The 15694-nt window shown below is 52.1% G+C and overlaps 1 protein-coding gene across 1 annotated transcript; it reads right to left on the bottom strand.

The window, feature by feature from the left end:
* Positions 1 to 668: 668 nt before the first annotated feature.
* ZSCAN22 (zinc finger and SCAN domain containing 22) lies at positions 669 to 12132 on the bottom strand. Its single transcript, XM_032487358.1, is given in 6 exon segments — positions 669 to 5020; positions 5023 to 5444; positions 5476 to 5515; positions 5518 to 5646; positions 5649 to 5693; positions 8225 to 12132. Coding segments are annotated over 6 exon segments (1206 nt in total). The 5' UTR covers positions 8607 to 12132; the 3' UTR covers positions 669 to 4832.
* Between the last annotated feature and the right edge of the window lie 3562 nt (positions 12133 to 15694).

A 15694-nucleotide genomic window follows, 5' to 3' on the forward strand; every position in this document is an offset into this window, starting at 1 on the left:
TAATATTTTCAAAGAACTACCTACCTTTCGGCTCTGCTCATTTTGTATTGTCTCTTCTGTATTTTGTGAATCTCTACTTGTATCATTACCATTCCACTCCTACATCCTGCTGAAATAATTTGTTCTTCTTCATTTTCTTCAGGTGGAAACTTAGATTGTTGACTTTTGGACGGAAACATTACTAACAGCTTAATATTAGGCTTGAAAATAGGTTTGTGTTAGTTTAAATCATGGGAAATTACTTCTTTGTGGATAAAAAAAGGTCAACTATTGGCAACTTCGTTAATTACATCCAATTGGTTGGTGAGGTTGTTCTGTTCTTTTGTATCCTTACTGATTTTCTGTCTTTCTGTTCTGTGGGTCCTGTAGAGAGAGGTGTTGAAGTCTCCAACTCTAATTGTGAATTTCTCTATGATTTTCTTTCAGCTCTATCAGTGTTTATTTCCTGTATTTTAAGGCTTTGTTGTTAGATGTATACATATTTGGAACTGTTGTCTTCTTGGTGAATTTGCCCTTTAACATGTAATTTCTCTCTATCCCTGGTAATTTTCCTCGTCCTGAAGTCTACTTGGTATGATATTAATATAGTCACTGCAGCATTCTTTGATGGTTTTGTATTCTATCTTTCTTTACTCTTTTACTTTAAGCTTACCTATATCATATTTAACATGGGTTTCTTATTTTCTTTTTTAAAAAATTCATTCTGGAAAATTCTTTTAAATGGTATGTTTAGACCACTTACATGTAATAATTGAAATGCTTGGGTTTTGGTTTACGTTTTTCTTTTCTGTTTTTTCCTTCTGCTATCCCTCTGTTTCCCCTTTCCTGCCTTCTTTTGGATTTTTTTTCCCCTCAGATTCCATTTTAATTCATCTACTGAATTTTTGATCATCTCTTTGTATAGTCTTCTTTGGTGATTTCTCTACGGATTACAATATGCATACTTAACTCTTCTCAGTCTTCTTAGAATTGACATTTTTCCACTTAAAGTGGAATGTACAAATTTTATCACTATATAGGTCTCTTTACCCTTCCCTCTTTAATAAAGAAATTTTTTTTTTACTTAATGGTTCTTTAAGATACAATTTATATACAGTAAAATGCACAAATCTCAAACATATCACTGCATGTTGATGCCCTCTGCTCTTTATGCTACAGTCGTCATATATACCACATCAACATACACTGGAAACTCTCCCAGACAACGTTACAAATTTCACTTTCCACAGTCATGCATATCTTAAAGATCAAATATATGCAACCTACTACTTTTCATTTTCCTTCTGCTGTCATTTCCCTTCCTTCTAAAATAACTTCGTTTAGCATTTCTTTTAGAATAGGCCTGCTGGCAACAGTCTTAGTTTTTGCTTCATTTAAGGATGTCTGTATTTTGCTTTCATTCTTGAAGTGTATTTTCATTGCATATAGAATTCTGGACTGACAGTTCTTTTTTTCAGCACTTAAAAATGTTTTCTCTGCCCTGTGGCCTTCACAATTTCTGGTAAGAAATCTATGATCTTTTTGTATCAATCTTTTTGTGATACATAGTTTTTCTCAGGCTGTTTTCCAAATTTTAAAATTTGTTTTTAGTTTTCAGCGTTGATTATGATGGGTCTGGGTATGGATTTCTTTGAGATTATGCTATTTTGGGTTCACTGAGCTTTCTGAACCTTAAGTTTATACTTTCTGCCAGACTGGGAAAGTTTCCAGCATTATTTCTTCAATATTCTTTCCACTGTCATTGCAAAGAATGTGATTGCATTCCCAACTACACTTATGGTTTCATCAGTTTCTCATTGTGATTCTGTCCCATAACAAGGCTGTTATAACCTGCCTGGTTTCAAACTATTACATCATCCTAATGCACTGTTCCTTTTTTCAAAAAACAGTGATCTTTTGACCTTAACAATGCTTTTCTGGAGGGTGGCTGACTGGCAGAGTGGGTGCTTGGCGTGCAGGATGTCTTGGGTTCACTCTCTAGCACCTCCATTAAGGGGAAAAAAAACAGTGCTTTTCCATATTAACATCTATTTTGTCTGAAATTAACACTGCTCCATCAGCTTTCTTCAGCTTCATGCCCGCCTCGGGTATCCTTTTCTATTCCTTTGCCCTCAACTCTCCTGTGTCCTTGTTTTAGGTGTGTTTCTTCTAAAGAACATACGCTTGGATCTGACAGAAATCCAGTCTATTATATTTGCTCGGTGTAGTCTGCGAGGCATAGTCGTGCTTGTTGAAACTGCTGACACATGTGAACATGCTCTCGAGTCCAAGTGCTCCTACCCTGGCAGTGTAAGCCTGGCCGGTCACTTAGGCTCAAACCCCTCGTCCCGGCCTATGGTGAATGGGGTGGTTGTGTGAGGATTAAATGAGGTGCTGTATATAAATCATTTGGCAGACTGACCAACACAGGTAGGCCCTTAATAAAGATTCCTTTCTTCCCTGGACCTCCCTCCCCTTTAGACAAACATGGCAGACACACTCTCGAGGCCAAGTGGGTGTTAGAGATGCTCAGAGCACCAGGGGGAAGGAGACTGGTTTCCTCAGTGCAAAGTCAGGTGAGTGGGAGCGTAGAGGTGGAGTCGGAGGCCACAAGTCACAGCCAGGAGCCTGGCCCTGGATCAGGTCTCATTATTCCCTCTCTACAGATGAGCAGGTAACTGAGGCTCAGGGAAGTCACTTATCCCAGGTCCCCAAAGCAGCCCAGGGAGGCGGGGGCCCTGCAGCCTGTTGGAGGCTTGATGTCACTGGCAACATGCATCTCTCACTGCCGGCTTTTCCCTCCGCCCGTCAACTTTCCCTCAGTCTCGGCCTCAGCTGCACCACGTGTGGGAGCCAGTCTGTGTCTAGATGTATCTAGGGCTCTCTCAGAGGCACTGACACAAACTCTCAGTCTCTCTGGGTCTCAGCCTTCCTATCCTGGACCTCACTCACCAGTCTTTGTTTACGCGTGAGACAGAGGGACAAATCCAAGACAAGAGGAAGAGACACAGGGCAAGATGGTGACAATGACGGTTCACAACACTGATGGGGTCAAATGGTGCACAGACAGTGGGGTCATCAGAAACAGAGGCAAGGAGGCTGCAACCTGGCAGTTGGGGACAGAGGCTGTGACATCCAGTTACAGACACGGACCCTGAAAGAGGGACAGTACAGAATTGTGAGAGGCCAGAGGGCACACTGACAGGATGCTGGTACAGGAGGCTCTGGCGCCATGGAAAGGGCAGACTGAGTGCAGTAACACTGTACAGCGGCCACCACCTGCCAGGCTTGTCTGATTGTTACAGACTGTTCTTGCCCCATAGGGCCCACAGCTGGTGGGGAGATGGCCACCTAGCCATCTATAAGGACAATGCAGGGTGGAGCCTGGTGACTGCCCCCGGGAAAGCATCAGTCATTCATTCAGCAGACATTGGTCAGGGCCTGTTGCCCCATGCGCTGAGGACACTGAGAGTAAGACATGGCCCCTGCTCTGAGCAGCTCGATGTCCTTGGAAAACACAAACTACAGCTCTGCAAGGAGTAACTAGAATATGGTAGGAGGTCTAAGAGAAGTAAGTATGAGGCACTCTGGAAGCAGGAAGGGCAAGCTGAAGTCTGTCTGAGGTTGCGGAGGACATTTGAAACATCCTGGAGGCAAGAAGAGATGAGGGCTCCAGGCACAGGCACAAAAGCACGTATGGCAGGAAAAAAGTATGGTTTCTTCAGAACCAGAAGTTGTTTCATGTGGCTGGTGGGGCCACGGGGGATGAGGCCAAGGGCTGGGTTGCAAATGATTGTGACTGGCAGGTGGAGTTTGAGCCTTGTCCCACAAGGCAGTACTCTGAAACCATCTTCACATCACTGCACGCATAGAAAGGTGACAATATTCATATACACACAAGAAGGTACCTGGAGAGACTGCTTGGCACCCAAAGTGACTTATGTCTTGGCATGCTTGTCACCCATTCCCTGGGGAGCTTCCCACCGTGGAGACATAATTGTATTCAGGTTGCCTGCTGGAGGTGAGTGTGGAGAATGAAACAATAGTGTGTGTGTGTGTGTGTGGGCGGGGGGTGCATGTTGTGCGTCTGTGTGTGTAAAATGAAGGCAGGAAGGGTCAGGAATGAGACCCTGCCAGAATCCAGATGACAGGTAACAATGATGCAGCAGATGGATGAGAGATGGTTTTAAGTAAAACCAACAGGGCACATGCCTAGTAAGACTAGGGGGCAGGGCAGGAGAAGTGCATGCCGGGTGGGTGTCATGTGGTGCCCTGGATTAGAACAGGGAAGGTAGGAGAGAGGCTGAGGGTCTAGAGAGTCTCCTTGGGAAAGGCAGCCTCTCAAGTTGGCCGTGGAGTGAGACACAATGGACCGAGTGAGGCACCAGGTGCGAGGGCACAGCGGTGGGCTGGGCAGGTGCCCCTCCTGGGCCAAGCCGGAGGGAATGGGCGAGAAAAGACACCACGTGTGAATGTGAAGCCGGAGACACCCGGCATCAAGCCCCTGGGGACCACTGAGTCCCGAGAGCAACTTGACCCCAGCTGCCCTGGCTCCAAGGAATGATCCACATTGTCAGCTCAGCTGTGCTCTCTCTGAGAAGGGCCTGAGCAGGGTATGGAGGGTGGCAGGAGCCTTCTGGAAGCTTCTCCAGCTGGCCTGAATACCTTTATGTTCACCAGGGGCCTCCATCTGGGTCCCCTAATGAAGAGCTGTCACCAGACAGCCCAGAGCCTGCCCTGAATCACCTTGTCACTCTGGGGAATCTCATCAGTCCCCCACCCCTGCCCCTCCCACCCCTTTGGGAACTCAGGGTCTCTGGTGGAGGTGGGGCCACCCTGAGGGCTCACTCCAGTCAGGGCAGCGGGGTGACGTGGACCCTCAGGTGAACCGTGAGTGCGGAGCTGCGGCTGAAGGTCTTCCCGCAATCGCTGCACCTGTAGGGCTCCTGGCAGGCGTGGACCCTCCAGGGCTTGATGAGGGAGAAGTTCTGCGCAAAGGCCTTTGTACAAACCTCACAACGATAGGGCTTCTCTCCGGAGTTCTCAGGTGTTGGATCAGGGCCGAGCAGTCACTGAGGGTGCGGCCACAGGCCTCGCACCTGTAGGACTTCTCCCTGGTGTGGACCCTCCGGCGCTGACTCAGATGCGTTACCCGGCTGAAGGCCTTCCTATGCTCCTCACATGCGTGCAGCTTTGCCCAGGTGTGTACGACGTGGTGCTGGGCCAGGTGGATGCTGCGGCCCAAGGCCTCCCCGCACTTCCGCGAGTGGCTCCTCTGTGCGCCCCCAGGGCCGCCGGCTCTGGAACGTGCTCCCACATTTGCCGCACCTGGAGGACCCCTTCCTGAGGACGTGCAGGCGGGCCCTGTCCGGTATCCACCAACCGCCCCAGTTTCTCTTCGGAAGGAGTCTTCTCTCCAGAGGTGAAGTCTGGCCACACAGCGGGACCTTCCCCCGAGGCCCTGGCTTCATGGCCCAGCTGGTCTATGGGGGCGTCCTCCTGAAACCCATCTCCTGGGTGGCAGACTTTGTCCATCTCTCCCTGAGAGCCTGGCCAGCCTCTCTGAGCTGCCCTGGGGTTCGCAGGCCTTGCTGAGGGCGGGTCCCAGGGAAAGCCCTCCCACCAGGGTTTCGGAGGCCCCGAATCACGGCTCCGACTCTTTGAGCTGCTCTGCTTACAGTTTGCCTCTGAGAGCTCAGACCCCAGCTCCCGTCCTGAAATAGCCAGAACCGCAGGGTCACTGCTTCCTCCAGACCAGGTCTCGCCTGTGCTGCCCAGCCCGGCTTACTCTGAAAGGGGAGATGTGCGCCACTCCGGACACTTGGCCCCATTTCCAGGATAGAGTTTCTCATCTGGTGTCTTGGATGATGAAAGGGCACAGGACTGTCCTCCCAAACTCGTGCCACAGGCTCCCATCCACCCCTCACCCACCGGCCCCATCAACCCTCCAAACTCTCCAGTCTCTCAGGCTCCAGCGTCAGAAGAACCCTGAGGCTGCACTGACCTGAGAGAGGGCAGGAGCAAGAGTGAGCACGTGGGGCACCTGCTCCCCACCCCAGGGGCAGGCTAGAGCTCCCAACCCTACCACCCTGCCCGCCCGCGGGGCCGCGGTGGGTCTGCAGATGCTCCGTAACTACAGGCCCAATGAGGGAATCAGTCCAGATGCAGCCGACTCTACTGTGAACCCCAGGCAGACAACTGCTGTGGGTGGTGATGCACCCCCTGGCCTGCCTGCGCGCCCCGGGAAGCGGAGGCCCATGCCTAATAAAGTGCCATGAAGGCGGGGCGGGGCTAGGCGAGCGGGAGAGGGGCTGTGTACCAGGTAGGAGCCAGCCCAGGGCACTGGGACGCATAGTTGGGCATCATTTACTGAACAGATTTCAGGAAGGGGAGGGTGGCCAGAGTAACTGCTGGGTAAGTCCGCAGAGGGGCCCCAGCTCTGCCACTGGCCAGCTCCCAGGCCTTGGGCAATCCTGCCCTCATTTGGGACTCATTTTCCCCATCTGTAAGAGAGGGACATGATGCTGCTCACCTCCCCAGGCTCTCGTTCCGTGCTAGGCTCCAAGTGCAGTGGCTAACTTCCACCACCTCATTTCAGCTTTATTCTGCTCTCAGAAAGAGGTACTTTGGTGAAGGTGTTTCAGGAGGGGAAACTGAGGCCCATCTGAGGGGAGGTCTTGAGTAATTGGTACAAGACCACGTGATTAACTCAGAGAGGGTGAGTAACTCGCACAAGATCACAGTTAGCTAGTCGGCAGGTTGGGATTTCCACTCTAGACTCCTCCTCCTCCTCTAAGCCCAGGGGCGTCCCACCGACTCCCCCAGCCTCCCTAGCCACACGCTGGGTCCCCACCACCCTTCTCCCTCTATTCCAGAAGCACTGACCCACCTGCTCTTCCCAGAATGCACCAGTCCATAGCATCCATGGGGCCTCTGCCCAAACTACGGTTCTTTCCTGTTGTCTCAGTGCCATCTGCATTTCCTCTGAAGACTCTTGACCCTACAAGTGATGGGGCCGTGCCCTCATCCCTGCCTGGGGCTGTGACATCTGCCTGGGAATGGCTGATGGGGCCCAGGGAGGGCGTCTGACCCGCCACTTTCAGAAAGTCTGCTTCTCAGGAGCTGAACAAGGTTTCACAACAGCTCCTCACTTGTCGGGGTACTGCTCCCCGTGCCACAGAGACTGCCTTTCTACACCTGTCCACAACACTGAGGTGCAAATTACGGGCTACAATCCCCATTTTATTGACAGAGAAACAGGCACAAGAGAGTCACACAGCCAGGAGGAGGCAGGGTGGTGGGTGGACCTACCCAGGCTCTGTGATTCTTCTGAGTCCAAACTCCATGCTCTCCCCGCCCCAGCACGCCTCCTCCCTGGTTCCTGGCACACCCACCCCAGCAAATGCTACCATCAGGCAGGGCTGCGACCCTCTGGGAGAAGCTTTCGCTTCCTGCTCTGGACTGTCCCAGGGCTGGATCCTGCTGGCATCCCTCAGGACCTCCCTGGGCTGCGACACCTGAGTGGGTGTCTCTAAGCGATGGGACCCACCCTGGCCTGGAGCAGGTCTGTCTCACCCAAACCCTGGAGGTCAGCATAGGGAGGGCTCTGAGGGGGCACATGGGGACACACGGCGTTTCTGCCCCTGCTCACCACCCTGCAAATCCAGCCTGGTTCTCTTTGGGGAAGTTCCCTTGCTCACAGCAGTCCCTGGGACTCTGTTCAGCCAAGCACAAGACCTTGACCAGCTCAGTGAGCTTCAGCTCAGGGATCTTCTGCTGTTGTCCCCGTGGGGTTTCTACACTGATAAGACACAAGTCTGAGACTGGGAGGCCAACTTAGTCTCCCTTGGGGACAGAAGCTACTTAAGAAGGAAGCTAACACGTGTCTTCAGATTATAGTTTTCTCCTGTACACCTGAAACTAACACGGTAAATCAACTACACATCAATAGAAGACACAATTTTAAAAAATAATGCAACTAACACAGGAAAACCCAACTGAGAAACAAAGGAGGACGAGAGAGTCCTGATGCCGTCACCTGAGCCCCTGGACATGAAACCTCCCTGCCTGGTGATGGCCAGTTCGAGCTGGGGTTTTGGTCATTAGCGATCAAAACAGACCTGCTTACCACAGTGCGTGAGGGTCTGGGGCAGACACTAACATGAGACCAGTACGCGAGTGACCCCAAATCCAAGCCTGCATGCCCACATGCCAATCCAGCTTTGCCCCCAGTGTCACCGCTCACCTCTCTGGTCCAGGGCCTGAGTCAGATCCTCTACCAGCACAGCAGCCTCCTCGCCACTCTTGGGGTGCTGGCCCCGCACCCAGGCCTGGATCTCAGGCGGCAGCGCGCCCAGGAACTGCTCCAGCACCAGCAGCTCCAGCATCTGCTCCTTGGAGTGCACCTCGGGCCACAGCCACTGGCAGCACAGCTCTCGCAGCCGGGCCAGGGCCTCATGTGGGTTGGATGCCTCCTCACAGCGGAAATGCAGGAGGCGCAGACATGCAGCCTCGGGGTGGGCAGTGTGGCCACAGCCAGAGTCCTGGGCCTGGAACTCCACCTTCACCCATAGAAAGCCATCTTGGTCCCCGGGCACTGGGCTCAAGGGGCTGCTGGGGGTGGCCATTGGGCGGCAGACCTCTGATGAGATATAGGACGGCCAGGGCCTCCAACAGGGTCTGCCGGAAGATTAGAACTTGGTTGTCATGTGAACCTGGGGCCCTGCTTCATGCCTGCTGAGCAGGGCAGATGCGGGCTTGGGGCCTCTGAGATGTGACTCACTCTCACAGAGACATGGATGAGCAAAACCATCAGGGCAGCACCCGCGTGGTGCTGAGCACCCTCCTAAATGCTCGCATATAGTAACTCATTTAAAATTCACAGCAAACTCAGGAGGTGAGAACTTTCCTTCCATTTTATGGGTATGGAGTCAGACAGGAGGAAAAGATTTGCCCAGTTTCCTGGACAGTGAAAGGAAGGGCGGTGGCTGAGCTACAGACCCAGGCAGATGGACCCCGTGGCCAGTCTGCTTCAGGCACACTCCCTGCACAGAGCCTGGGCTGTCTCTGGTCTCACATGCCCCCTCCCCAGGCAGCCCCATGCTCCTTCCCTTACTTTCTCTGCTAATTGTTTTGCAGCTTCTGAGATGGATTCGTAGATAGCTGATGTTTAGCCTTTCTTAATTTCTAAGACATGTATTTCAGACTCTAAATTTCCCTCTAAACACAGCTTTAGCTGTACACACACAAGTTTGGTTTTGCATATTCATTATCATTTAGTTAAAAATATTTTCCAATTTCTATCGTGGCTTCTTCTTGTACCATGGGCTATTTAGAACTCTGCTGCCTCTTTTCCAAACAATTTGGAGTTTTCCAATTGTCTTTTTACCACTGATTTAAGTCTGTTGTGCTCAGAAATGGGCTTTGGTCAATTTCAATCATTTGATATTTGTTGAGATGTGGTTTGTGACCCAGTGTATATACTTACACTTAAAAATATGTTGAATGTTCCACATACACTTAAAAAAAAAACCATCTTAGATAAGTGACAAAAGTAAAACAGATAACTGGACTTCATCAAAATTAAAAACATTTGTGATCTGAAGGACACCATCAAGAAGGTGAAAAGGAAATCTACAGAAAGGGAGAAAATATTTGCAAATCGTATATCTGATAAGGAACCTGAATCTAGAACAACTCCATAATAAAAACACAAGTGATCCAATTAAAGAATGGGCACAGGGTTTGACTAGACATTTCTCCAAAGATATACAAATGTGCCTATAAGCACATGGAAAGAAGCTCGACGTCGTCACCTAGCAGAGAAGGCGAAATCAAACACCACCAAGAGATGCCACTTCACACCTGCTGAGACGTGACACTCAAAATGACACGTGAGGAACGTTGGCACTTGAGCCACGGCCTTGGGCAGATGGAGAAGCGCACATTAGCAAAACAAGACCCCAATCCTGAAACCTTTCACTCGCAGCCGGTGATCTCTAGCAAAGCTGTGTTCCAGCCCTGACCCCACTGTAACAGCCATGTTTGCCGTTAGCCCAATTCCGCAGTTCCTCTGTCCCTGTTATTCTCTTGCTCTAAATCCCTCTCTGCACCTGTCTACCTTCTCCTAGTCCTCCAGGCCCCACGTTAGCTGTCACCTTCTCCAAGAGCTGCCCCAGCACCTGGGGGCAGGCTCAGTACCCTTCTGAGTGCCCTGGGTCTCTTTTCCCCCAGCTCTGTGCTCTAACCATACAGTTTCCCCAGAGAGACTGGACATGCTGGAGTCACAGTGCCTATAGCAAGTGCACAGTAAACAGGTGCTGAGCAAATGGAGAAAGGGACCAGGAAAGGTGGAGTTTGATGCAGGGAATTGTTGCTCAGAGGAGGGGGTGCAGGGGTGGCAGGACTGACAACAAATGCAGCAACAGTTTCCAAGCTCCCTTTTGTACTCTTGGAACTGCTGTTCTGGAAAATCTCTGATGAAAGTCTCTGAGACACATGGACAGGGACAATGCTCAACCCACCCCCAATGTGCTGACCTCACTTCAAGTTGAGGTTCCCTGTTCACGCCTACTTAACCAACTTAGGTAAGCTTGCTCCTGTAACCACACTTCAAATGGCTTCTGTCACGCTGAAGTACGCTTGAGTCTGATTTGAAACTGCACAAATTTTTCTTTTCCTTAGAACACAAGCCCACAGACCCCCTCCCTGAGCACCCTTTGTTCCAGGCACAGGAATGTCAAGAGATATGGCTCATTAACCCCCCGGGACAGAGGACAAACACCAGACCTGGGACCGATGAAGGGGGAGGACATAGTCTGAAAACCTCAGGAACAGGAGGCCCCGTCACCCACGCAGCTGCACAAGAGGAAGACAGCGCAGCCTGTATCCGGGATCCTGAACAGAAGCACCATGCTACAAAATCTCCTATTATCCCTCTCTAAAATGGGCTCACAGTTTCAAAGGCACGAGCCTACTGTGACTGCCTTTGCCTGGCAAAAGAAATAAAGCTGTCTTTTCTGCTTCACCCAAAACTGTCTTCAAGTCTTCATTTGGTAATTGGGGTACAGAGGCCAAATTTCGGCAACACTTCTTACTAGTACCCAACCTGGTAACAGGCTTGTCACACCGCAAACAGGCAGGAGATGCCAATCTGATGACGCCACGGCCCCCTGCCAGACTTCAGCCCACAGAAGGTGTTGGGGGACATAAACCCAGCTGGGTGACTGCTGGTTACATCATTTTAGCTACAGACATGGCAAAGCACAAACTCCCTGTCACACACTTGGTAAACTCTCTGCAAATCACCCAAAATCTCAGTCAGTCACAGTTATAGGCACACATCCTGTCTCAGGCACGGTGTGTCAGTCATATCGCCAAATACACCCGGCATCAGAACTGTCTCAGTGTCACCCACAGCCAGTCAAGTAAACAAAGGCCTTCGGAGCGTCAGCACCATACAGCACCGTTCCAACATTTACTCATAATCACCGGTCACGGTCTCGGCCTGTCAGACACACACAGACTCTCAGTCACACCTTAAATCACACACAGTCAGTCACAGACACACCCTCTCACGCAAATCACTAGAACCTCCGACAAAAATCTCAAACATCTCTGTCGGCCCCACACTTGATAGGGCCGGTCAGACATCGTCCTACCGGCCGGTCACACACTCTCAGCCTGTCAGTCAGAAACCCCCACCAAGACGATTCAGATGCAAATACACGACCAGACACACGCAACTGGTCAGGCAGACCCACATCCTTCTGCTCAGTCAGCGGGTCCCGCAGATGACCAGTGAGTTCCACACTCTGTCCGTCCGTCTGTCTGTCCGTCCGTCCATCCACGCGCGGCTCGTGGTCAGCCCCTCACTGCCCTCCTGCAAGCGTAGGTACCCCATATCTCCTCAGCCAACTGCAGGCAGTAGTGACTTCGGGGCCTCAGGCTGCTCCTCTCCGGCCCCGACCCTGGCAGGACCCCATCCGGACCCACCTCACCTGCGAGGCGGGCTGACGGTCCTGGGAGCCGTCGCGGAGGCGCCGGAGTGGGGAGCCCGAGCGCCAGCTGGGTCCACAGCTCCCAGAATGCACCGTGCGACCACCGATGACGCAACGCGCCGGGACCACAGGTCCCATAATGCGCTGGGGTGCCTTCACGTCCACAGCTCCCAGAATGCGACTCGTGACCCCCGTCTATGACGTCACTGCTGTGAGAACCATAGCTGACGTCAGCGTGCTGGAACCACAGCTCCCAGAATGCATCGCGCAACCCACCTATGACGTCATTTCTGCGCGACCCACCGCTGACGTAAGCGTGCCAGGACCACAGCTCCCAGAATGCGCTGGGGCCCTTCACGTCCACAGCCCTCAGAATGCACCGCGCGACCCACCGATGACGTAGAGCACCAGGACCACAGCTCTTAGAATGCATCGAGTGCGCCCGCCCACCTGAATACAATTTCCAGAAGGCGCCGCGTCTCCCTCCAGGAGCCCGGACAGGACTGGAGTTATAGTCAAGAGTGGGTGAATGCGCAGGGATGGAGGGCACTTTGTGGGGCAGTGATGAGGGTGAGTGGATGGTCCCCTGGAGGGTGTTACGGAGGTGGGACTGTGCATGGTGCGTGGGGAGGGGATGTGTGAGGAGGTAAGAGGTGTGAGAGGTGTGTGTGGAGGTGAGGGTGTTGTTATCCACCCGGATTCTTGGATTCTGTAATCAATAGAAATTGACAAGAGGCCAGAAGAGAAACTCAGGAAAGGCTTTTTTGGGACTTGCCCTCTTGTCATGGGGGTGGGGGTGGAGGGTTCATGCTCTGAGCGGCCCAAGCCAAAAACTGGTGCTATTATCACCTTGATACTAGATGCCCTTGTCCCACTTAGATACCTGGGTCTCTCCCAGAGTCTTATATTAAAAGCCCTAACCCCCAGTGGGAAGGTATTTGGAGGTGGGGCTGCTGGGGGGTGATTTGATTTAGATCAGTTTATGAACCTGGATGTGGGCTGATAAACAGTGTGGCTACAGAGTCTGTGTCCCAGATCTCCCCAGGTTCAGAGTCTCCTCTTAGGGGCCTTAGATCAGTGACTGAGTCTCTAAGCCCCACCCTGGGGTGACAAAACGAGGGAGAAGAGGCAGGAGCCCCGCCCTAGGACTTGGGCTCCTTGGGGGCTGCAGCTCCAGTTCAGCTCGGAGGTGCAGAAGTGTCACAGAAGCACAAATGGAAATGGGAGAATGCTGGCATTTGGAAACTTCACAAGGAAGGCACCTGCGGGAAGTGTGGATTCCTGGGCCTCAGGTTTATCATCCTCGAACCGCCCCTGAGGAGGAAGAGATGGGGGAGGTCAGAAGAGGGGACTTGAGGGAGGCCAGATCTACCCTCAGGGACCAGAGACCCTAGTTCCAAAGTCCCCTCACCCAGAGCCCCCAGCCAATGGCCTCTCCCAGGGACCCTAGCCCTTCCAGTCCAGCCCCTATAGGGTATTGCTCCTGCGCTGCCTGCCCTGGGCCTGCTCCCTCCTGCTCACCCTCCAGGGCTCACCGAACAACAGCCCCAATGTTTACTACATGCCAGGCATGCTGTGGGCACTTTCATCAGTTTGCTTGATCCTCACTCGGCCCCTGTGAGGGAGGCAACGCTACCTGACCGATTTCACAGGATGGAAACTAAGGCCTCAAGAGGGAAGATGCTCACCTGAGTCCACATGGACAGATGGGGTGATTCGTGCCCCCCTGGAATTAGTCTGGGGATATGGCACCCCACCAGGGTGACCCAGGGTGGGAATACATGTTTGGAGCAGGAAACCCTGGACCTGCGGCTCCATTTCCCTCTGTGTCTGTTTCCTCTTGGGTCCAACAGGGACAGTCTTCCGAGAGGATGGACAGCATTATGCCGTGAAGTCTTTGTGAAATGAGGCACAACATGAAACAGCTCTCAGGGCCCTTGCCGCCCAAGGCCACACTGCCTTCACACTCTACATCCCCACCATGCTGGGCAGGGGCAGGTCACGGGGATCAGGGCTCCACAGAAAGTGGCCCTGTGACTTGATGCTTGAGGCTGGCCTCAGACTCCTCCCTCTACCACTGTCCCCGAGCCTACACAGAGTCCCTGAGCTGTGGCTCCATGCCACCCCCAGCCTGTGAGCTTCTCAAGGACTTGCTGGGCCACGCTGGCCAATTTCCCTAATGCAGGGACAAGGAGGGACCGTCACCACCCTATGTTATATGGATGGGGGAAAACAAGGGCGTAGAGGGGTTAAGTCAGAGATTGTGAAGCAAACGATGGGCAGGTGGGGATTTGAAGCTGTCCAGTCAGCCTTGAGTCTGCGCCTTAAAAAGATCATTTTTTAAATAGAAGTATGTGTCCTCAGCTCAGTGAGTTTTGACCAGTGCACACACCTGTGTAACCACCATCCAGATCAAGCTCTAGAACTTTCTGTGAGGATGGAATATTCTGGAGCTGTGCTGTCCAATTTGGCAGCCATCAGCCCAGGTGGCGGCTGAGCGGGAGGAATGCAGGTGGTGTGACTGGGAAGTTGAATTTATGATTTTATTTAAGTTTATTTAATTACTTCACATTTCAATATCTGCGTGTGGCTCATAGCTACCAGTGGGAAGTTCAGCCCTAGGATGTTTCAGCACCGCGGACAGAGCCCTTCTGGCTCCCCTGCCAGGAGAGGCCCTCCCCAGCCTCGGGGTGGTGACTGCTGGGACTCCTGACAGCCCACGAGTTGTGTCTGTTCTCCAGCTTCACACACAGGGAATGATATGCTGTGTAACAGGCTGAGGTCTCAGCTCCATGCTGTCAGGTGTGTGGATGATGGCACCAGACACCCGTCAGGATCCCCCGTTATGGGGACTGTTGAGGACAAAGTGGGTGAGTACTCTGAAGGGTGCTGAAAATTATAGTCCCAGCTGTCCTGAATTCAGGTCCCGACAGAGACTCCCAGGAGGGAAGGGCTGACTGGTCCCTCTGCCCCTCCCCACAGTGAGCAGATCCCTGGGGCCCTGACCCACCCAGTGCCCTTCCTCCTAGTGTCCTTCCTAAGCTGGGAACAGCAAGCATGGGTGGTGAGTAAAGCCTGTTACATCTGGGAGCCAACCACTCTCTGCTGGGCGACCTTGGGCTGCGCAAGTCCTCTTAGGCCTCAGTTTTCTACCTGTAAAATGGGGTAACAGTACACCTTGTGGAAGGCTGTTTGTTCGTTCATTAACAAATACTCCATGGACCAGGCACCACATCATGGAACTTACAGTCTGTGATGAATGGGAACCAGGATAAAGTGCTCAGATGTGGTAAGTGCTAAAAAGCATAATGTGGGCGTGGGTGGCCAGGGAAGTCCCCCAAATCGCTAAACTTATACCTTCCTGAGTGACTGGTGAGGTGGAGGAGGAGCACGGTGGGCAAGGGGAGCCGCAGGTGAGGCCTGGGAAATGAAGAAATCAGGTCATGCAGGGCCTGGAAGGCATGGATCGGAGTGTGAATTTGTTTCAAATCAGGGATCAGCAAATTCTGCCCCACTGCCCATTTCTGGACAGCCAGTGAACTAAGAATCATTTTTCTAGTTTTAAGTGGTTTGAGGGGAAAGGGTCAAGAGAAGAGCAACGTTAACTGAAATTCTGATTTCAGTGTCCATCAACCAAGTTCTGGATTTTCTCAGGAAAAAAAATGTGGATCCGTGTTTTCTCTCTTGCTAAGTAAGAACCTCCATGCGTCCTCGGT

This window comes from Camelus ferus, chromosome 9 (assembly GCF_009834535.1).
Source record: "Camelus ferus isolate YT-003-E chromosome 9, BCGSAC_Cfer_1.0, whole genome shotgun sequence".
NCBI lineage: Eukaryota > Metazoa > Chordata > Mammalia > Artiodactyla > Camelidae > Camelus > Camelus ferus.